Source organism: Sander vitreus, chromosome 20, assembly GCF_031162955.1.
Source record: "Sander vitreus isolate 19-12246 chromosome 20, sanVit1, whole genome shotgun sequence".
Lineage (NCBI taxonomy): Eukaryota > Metazoa > Chordata > Actinopteri > Perciformes > Percidae > Sander > Sander vitreus.
In genome coordinates, this window is record NC_135874.1 from 1,579,414 (window position 1) to 1,587,500 (window position 8,087).

At 42.5% G+C, this 8,087-nt stretch overlaps 1 protein-coding gene across 3 annotated transcripts in view; it reads left to right on the top strand.

The window, feature by feature from the left end:
* syt16 (synaptotagmin XVI) overlaps positions 1 to 8,087 on the top strand; it is a 46,054-nt gene that overhangs the window by 31,294 nt on the left and 6,673 nt on the right. For 2 of the 3 annotated variants that reach the window (XM_078277668.1, XM_078277666.1), the window contains exons 4-6: positions 1,102 to 1,349; positions 6,937 to 7,401; positions 7,935 to 8,087. The exon at positions 7,935 to 8,087 is cut by the window's right edge and continues 37 nt beyond it. In XM_078277668.1, coding sequence (XP_078133794.1) covers positions 1,102 to 1,349; positions 6,937 to 7,401; positions 7,935 to 8,087 — 866 coding nt within the window. The remainder of the gene's footprint in view (positions 1 to 1,101; positions 1,350 to 6,936; positions 7,402 to 7,934) is intronic. The other variant, XM_078277667.1, reaches the window with a different exon arrangement.

Consider the following 8,087-nt stretch of genomic DNA (forward strand, 5'->3'; position numbering starts at 1 on the left):
CTAAGCGCCAGACGGAGCCACGGTGCCTCTGCTAAATAGTCTCAGGAAGGAACTTGTTTTGGTGGAACGTGTACGTTCAAAGGTTGTTTAAGTCGTGTAACAGAAAACTCAGACTGGACAGATAGTCTAGCTAGCTGTCTGGATTTACCCTGCAGAGATCTGAGGAGCAGTTAACCATAGTCCTCACAAATCCACCAGAGGTTAGAATTAAAACACAAAGAAGGAGGAAGGACACGGACATCTGGCCGAAAAGAGTGAAATCTGGCGGAATTTCCGTCAGAAACGGAGCAATCCCTGCAGGTGAAACGTCGTGGATATAGACTAATCTCCTGATAACTGCTTAGCAAACAGTTATTTATTTTAGGGAACTCACAAACAGCATTTTGGAGCCAGAAGTGACCATATTTGGACAAAAGGGTGGAGCTGGGGAGGTTGACGTGGCTAAGCCAGTGTATCTATTGTTGCAGTAGCGCTGTGCTAAGCTAAAGGCCTAAATGCATGTCAGTTCAATCAGACCTCGACAGAGTCCGAACGAATAACAGGAAAAAAAGGTTATGAAACGTCCGAAAAAACCTCACAGCTAGTTGCTCCGCAGCTCACCAAAAAGCATCACATTAATTATCGTCCCAACGAGCAAATACAAACCTAAACTGCCTCCTTTTTAAACCAGCAGCTGGTGGGTGGTGGGTGGTGGTGACATCGTTCGGTCACTCTGTCTCCACTGGTATTTATTTTCCATCTTTAACGAACATGAACAAGGTAACACACACACACACACACACACACACACACACACACAAGCGAATGACTCACCTCAGCCTGTTGCCATGGTCAACGCTCTGTGCAGCCATTGATATAACAGTCAGACTGACCTTAATGATGGTGAATTGGAAATAACTGCTATTGATTGGTCTGAGGTATGGCCTGTTCTCCGAGTGTGTCTGTTTCAGGAAAAGGCCAACGTTTGAAGGATTACACAATATCATCTAAAATTGGTGAAATTGGTCCAAGCTTCTGTCCTCACACCTACAGATTTCAAGCTGTTCACCACCAGAGAAGCCTAATGCTGACTTTCCCTCCTCTGTTGCCTCCCTCATGCAGAAATGGAGGCTCAGAGCCAGCAGCGGGGTTTCCAGGACCCGCTGTCTGCAGCAGTAGAGGAGAGCGAGAGGGGGGCGGGGGCGGCGGCCTCTCCGAACAAACCTGCTGCACTGCAAGCATCGGGTGCCAAGGGCAGTCCCACCTCAAGTATGAACCGGCAGGCCGCGGATGGCAGGGAGGACACGGAGAAGGCTGCGGATTCCAAAAAAAACAATGCTGAGGACAGCTCCTCCACCTGGAGCCCCGAGGTACTGCGGTTTAGCACACACTCTCTGTCCCTGTTCGCTGCTTTAGATCAACGCTCTTCAACGTTTTTTAAGCCAAGGACCCCTTAACTGAAAGAGAGACAGAGCAGGGACCCCCCTGCTACATATATTGTATGACATGAAGTTGCATATTAAACTGGGCCTACAATAACGTGTAGGGCGGCTTCAAGCCTTTATACCTTTTTGCTTAGAATACTAAGCTATTAAAATAATAATTGTTGGCATGATTTTATAAATCATCATTTAATCTTACACATACATGTGGCACATTGAATCTTTACAATTTACTGTATATGTGCGTGGCTAGCTTAGTGACTACCTTACCTACAAGATAGGCCAGTAAGCCTATCATCAGTGGGGATTTATATTTGCTAATAATTATTTTATTTTTTTTTAACTTTCAAAAATTGACAATAATTTGGTGGCACCCCTGCAGTGACTCTGAGGACCCTCTAGAGCCCCCGGACCCCCTGTTGAAGATCTCTGCTTTAGATAAGAAAGAGGGGTGTGGATTATTATTCTAGATCAAAATTCCATTAAAGTGTGTTTTCAGTTTCAATCATTGATATTAAAAGCAAGTTAAGAAGTCATTTGCAATTATTTTATTTCTGTTTATATTCTATAAGTGTACCTCACAAACTTACAGACCAATCCCGATAACCCTAAACTTCAACAACGTTTCACACTTTCTCAGTTCACAATAATCCCCCCAAAAAATGAAGAAAATAAATAAATAACCAAGGCAGGGATTACTTAACGGGGTCAGTGAGCTGACCGCAGCCCTGCTGTTACCCATCATGCTTGGCAGAGGTATCATCGTCGTCATTCAGCTGTGAGAGGATTATCACTCTGCCATGTTATCCTCTCAGGTTCATTTTGGAAGAAACAAACCAAACACGGCTCACTGAGGCCTCGAGGTTTTGTATAAATAGTTGATATTTCCTTCGCTCTCCACGCTGTGCTGGCTAACAGACAGAAGCTCATGAATAATCACTGTGTGTGTGTGTGTGTGTGTGTGTGTGTGTTGTGTGTGTGTGTGTGTGTACAAATAATGCAGAAATACTTGCACACAGCTACTAATATGTATTTCTGTTTGTACATGTAGGAAAGTGGGAATGTAGAATCTACTGTATCAACCTCTCAGTCACCGAATCACACTTTGAAATTGGGAGCAATCTGTGCAGTAAACACCTCCCACACAGACACACAGACACACACACACACACACACACACACAGGGCGACACTGACACATCTAGAAACGCTTCATAAATAACTAATGACTTTTGGATCAGTGTTGTAGCAGTTTATTTATACAGTTATATAACAATCCTGCCAATGTTCATGCTAAAGCTAGTACTGCTGCTGCTAATAGTACTACTGCCTCAGGAGTGGTGCAATGCAACTATAATTTCAAGGACTGTTGCTGTGAACAAATATTACAGCAAACACTGCTAAGGTTGGCAGGCAGTACCGTAAAATGATTTCAGCCAATTTTTTCTTTTTTTAAACTTGATTTGATGTTATTGTTACTTATATTTTCTTTATATGTTGTATCTGAGCGAGCTGAGCCGATACTAGCAAGTGGAGTAAAAACACTGCACTGATTGGTCAGGGAATTGTCACTTGTGACAAAACTGTTGACATAGCTAAGAGAATTGCATAAGCGGGCGAAATATTTAGCTAAAAGTAATGGATAAATGGTTGAAAGATTCAGCTTCACAAGTTGTACAGTACGATTGGTGACCAAACCAACCTAAATATGGACCATTCAGTTGTATTAAAAAATATATTATCGTTTTATATTATGAATATTGTTATACCTTTATAACCAACCCGGTCTCACGCCAATTTGTGAAATTAACGTTATTTAGATTTATTGATTTGTGTACCGGTCACGATTTTATCGTTTATTTCGTGTACAGGCCACGATTTTCACAGTTAAAATGCTGACAGCTAAACGGTGTAAAGTTTGACTGTATTTTACTGTAGAGGATTCCAACACCGGGACGTACAACAGTCTGCAGTTGCAAGTTATTGTTATAAATTATTGTTATTACATTATTAATAAATTATTTAATTTTGACCATATGGCCTTAGCAATAAACAAGCCGTTGTCGCTGACTGTCGTTTAGTGCCCTTTTTTTTCCTTCTTTCTTTTAAAAAGTATCGGTTCAGGCACCGTTCAGGCACCGGCACCATTTTAAAAGTATGGCTTTAGCACCGGTATCGGGAAAAACCCAAACGATAGCCAACCCTACTAACCAGAGACAGTTGCCTTGTTCATGGATTCACAGCAGTGCTCCGTCTAGGAATGAATATAGGGGGAAAACTATTTGACCCACGCCGATTTAACATGTTGAATTAGCCAAAAAAACGGCAGACGAAATTTATGGAAAGCCAATGGGCTCATAATCCGTCACAATTCACATGGCGAATTGTGAGCACATTGGCTTTCCATACAAGACACACCGCAAAACTAGGGCGATGGGCACTTACTGGCCGACGGGCGCCTCGGTGTGTCAGGGCCTTAAAGCGTAACTCTCACCAAAATGCAACCTAGGGTCTTTTTGTGAATGTACCGGAGTCAAACTTTAATTTAAAAGCATATTTAGGACAGAAGCGCCACTTTTAAGATTTACCGTATTCTCGTTTTTCGGTCAAATGGCCTTTTGAATGGGAGTGCTAGGGACACTTTTATGCTAGCCTCAAAATATCTATTTTTAAAACACTAAGAAGGCTCGACACAACATGAGACTTTGCTCCAAGTATCACCAGGGGCTCTACACCTTAACCAAAGCACTGACAACATTGGTTGTGTTCACAGAGTTTACTAAAAAGAAAGGTTTTAACAACTCACGTTAGCAGTTGTTGTTTACGCTATCCTCCATTTAAAAAAATAGGCGATCTCCGAATGATAATGAACGGACTCCATAGGAGGAAATGTCATTCTTATATGAGGCTCCTTTTTCAACTACAAGGTCAATAACGACAAAACAATGAATTATTCGTGCATTTATATGGAACTAAGCTTTAAAAGCTTTCCATTTTTACTCTCCTCCCTCGACTATTTCTGACTGGCTCGATAGACGGAGACCGGAAGAACAACTGCTAACGTGAGTTGTTAAAACCTTTCTTTTTAGTAAACTCTGAACACAACCAATGTTGTCAGTGCTTTGGTTAAGGTGTAGAGCCCCTGGTGATACTTGGAGCAAAGTCTCATGTTGTGTCGAGCCTTCTTAGTGGTTTAAAAATAGATATTTAGAGGCTAGCATAAAAGTGTCCCTAGCACTCCCATTCAACAGGTCATTTGAATGAAAAACGAGAATACGGTAAATCTTAAAAGTGGCGTTTCCGTCCTAAATATGCTTTTAAACTAAAGTTTGACTCCGGTACATTCACAAAAAGACCCTAGGTTGCATTTTGGCGAGAGCAACGCTTTAACTAGCAGTAGCCTAATGCTTAGTAGAAGTAGTAAATGTTTCTCAGGTGAGTCTGTGTTTCCGTCTTCATGTGTCGACCTCCTGACCTGCGTGTTCAATAGACTCGAGCCGCGGCTCTCTGATTATCTTCTCTGTCTCTGCGGTTGCCATGTCGACGGCAACACGCAGCCCCGCTCTGTCAACACTCAACACAATCAATGTGTTTGCTGACTGTACGGGAGGCTGAGGCTGGCTGCATAGAGAAGAACAAGAGACGGAGGGGGAGGAAGAGGAGGAAGAGGGGGTTTATTTCTCCTTCATGGCAGGGTTTACTGCTCACTTTGTGTCTCTGAACATTTGAAAATAGCTTTTGGAGAATCATTCAGTGATTGGGAGTCTTTACAAGAGAATCAAAAATATTTCCAGTTTTACACTGAACAAGCTACTTTGTCAATTATTATCTATCTTTTTACATCCCAAACAAATCCATTTCTCTTTTTCTTTGAATAATAACTATTATTTCACCCCTTTCCAACATGTTGTAGAACTTTATTTTCGTTATGCAAGCAATACAAAGTTGCAATTGCGTCAGCCTCAAATGGTGCGTGTTTTTAAGGTATTCACAAACACTCTATTTACAAGAACTAGCAGCAATCAAAAGTACAGAATCCAAGCAATATGATTTATAATACAATAACTAGCAAAACATGAGTAGCAGTAAAAGTCAATTTTGTACTATCAAGTGTGATTGGTCTGGGTCATAATGCAGCCATCTGCCATATTCATTCATGTATTTATTTATTCCTTTAGAGATCATTTTTTTATCCCAGCCCACATTTTATTGCAACAGCAACTTAGAGCGAGAAAGACAAAGATAAAGAGCAAAATAATATACAATACTTATCAACAATATACAATGCTTATAAACTATAACAATAAACAGTGAGCGGATATTTTACTGTTATATATATAGATATATATATATATATGTGTGTGTGTGAGGTGGACTAGTATTGCAGAAATTAAATGCAAAATATACAGTTATATGGTGTAAATCGATCATACAGAAGTGAATTATGCTGTAGGAGTGGTTTGAAAATCACTTATTTCTTTAACAGCTGCATTAATCCAAGTTCCAGCTGCTGTACAGCAAGGTGCAAATGTTTTGAAACCACATTGCAAATCTACAGGAGGCGTGTTTGATACGCAACAGATACATACTGTATTTGGGTCAACTTTACGTTACTTCCTGGATCCTGAAGAAGAGAGTGGATCTGTTAGCTCAGCTGATGAGATTATCGTCATGCCAGGAATCAGGGCGGCCAGAAGGAATCACTGTCTAAACGATTCTTTTGTGTGCCCTTCTTCTCCTCCTCCTTTCTATTCATATCTCAGCCGATAGTGTGTTAAGTTATTAATAGACTGCAGCAGAGAGATCATCAGTTCAGATGTAGTTAGAAATGAGAATGTCTAACCTTAGAATAAAAGTGCCTTTGAGGACTTCTCCTTGTACTGTATTTATCTGATTTATTTATCTCTTTCTTTATTTAGCATGAATACAAAATTATTTTCATGATTTATTACTTTATTTAGCACAAATTCAATTGTATTTATAGGAAAAACCTCAGACAGCCCCAGGCTCTTGGTGGGCGGCTATCTGCCGCTGCCGGTTGGGACACAGAGACACTGATACAGATATACAGATATAGAGAAATATGATTCATAATAATTATAGCAGTTGGTATGATGGACAGTGGCAATTATAGTAACAATAAAGACAATAGAACCATAACTAGAAATAATAGTAGTAGCAGTGCAGGGCGTTGAGCAGGACCACGGCAGCAGCTGCAACCACAATCCTGGTGCCACCACAATCCAAGTCTGCGAGGCGAATAAGTTCCCCGGAGCTCAGTAAGAAACAAGCATTGCTGGGACATGAATGCACAAAGATCGAAAGAGATGAGCTCAGTGGGTCATAGGAAGTCCCCCGCCAGTCTAAAACAATAGCAGCTTAACTAAGAGCTGGTCCAAGGCAAACCTGAGCCAGCCTGCAAAAGGGTTGGTAGATGAATCTGACAACTATGAAGAGAAGCAGGGAGAATCCCAAAAGAATGAGCGAATAAGCTTGATTGGTTTTCTTCCTCTCAGCAGGAGCAGCCTCCCCAGGATGACGTCTCGCCTCTGCCAACGAGCTCTTCCCCCCGACCCCCCATCTCTAAATGTGGAGATCTGGTCCTCTCTCTGGAGTACCGCCCCGACACGGAGAAGCTGCTGGTCTCGGTGATTGCGGCCCGGGACATCCCGGACAAGGCCCGCAGCGGCATGGACTCGTGGCAGGTGCACATGGTCCTGCTCCCCTCCAAGAAGCAACGCCACAAGACGGCGGTGCAGAAAGGCTCGCTGCCGCACTTCAACGAAACGTTTCGCTTCTCGCGCCTGGAGGCGTCGGAGCTGCACATGTCGGCCGTCAGGTTCAGGCTGTACGCGCTCGGAGCCTCTCGGATGTCCCGCGAGCGGATGATGGGTGAGAAGGTGCTGCGTTTAGGTGGGCTGGACCCAGACGGAGGGACCATGGAGACGACGCTGGTTCTGGAGCCTCGCAATAACCTCAAGGTGAAGTGTACTCCATGTCTTAGACATAGTTATAGGTCTATCAGCAAACAGTGGTGGAAGAAGGATTCAGATAATTTACTTAAGTAAAAGTAAAAGTCCTGCATTGAAAATGTTGCTTAAGTACAATTATGTAAGTATCATCAGGAAAATGTACTTAAAGCAATTAAAGTCAAAGTACTTAATGCAGAAAACCCCTTCAAATTTTAGAAACTGGAAACAGGCCGTTACACTGTCGGGTAGTTTAATTTATAATAAAACATCAGATTTTATAAAAAAAAATCAAATGCAGTGGAGTAGCAGTAGAACGTGACATGAAAAGAAAACACTCAAGTACAAGTACCTCAACATGTAGTTAAGTACAGTACTTGAGTGAATGTACTTAGTTACATTCCAGCACTGATCAGCCATCCCACTGAATTATCTCTGTGTAAAAACCTGCTGCGTTGCTTCACTGTGGACCATCTGTGTGTGTGTGTGTGTGTGTGTGTGTGTGTGTGTGTGTGTGTGTGTGTGTGTGTGTGTGTGTGTGTCAGAGCATGGACTCCCAGCTGAGCCTGTCGGCCGTGTCTCAGAGCGACAGCGCCTCGTCCACTCAGTCTCTGACCCACGGCGGTGTCCCCGAGCTGCTGCTGGGTCTCACCTACAACGCTACCACGGGCCGCATGTCCGTGGAGCTCATCAAGGGC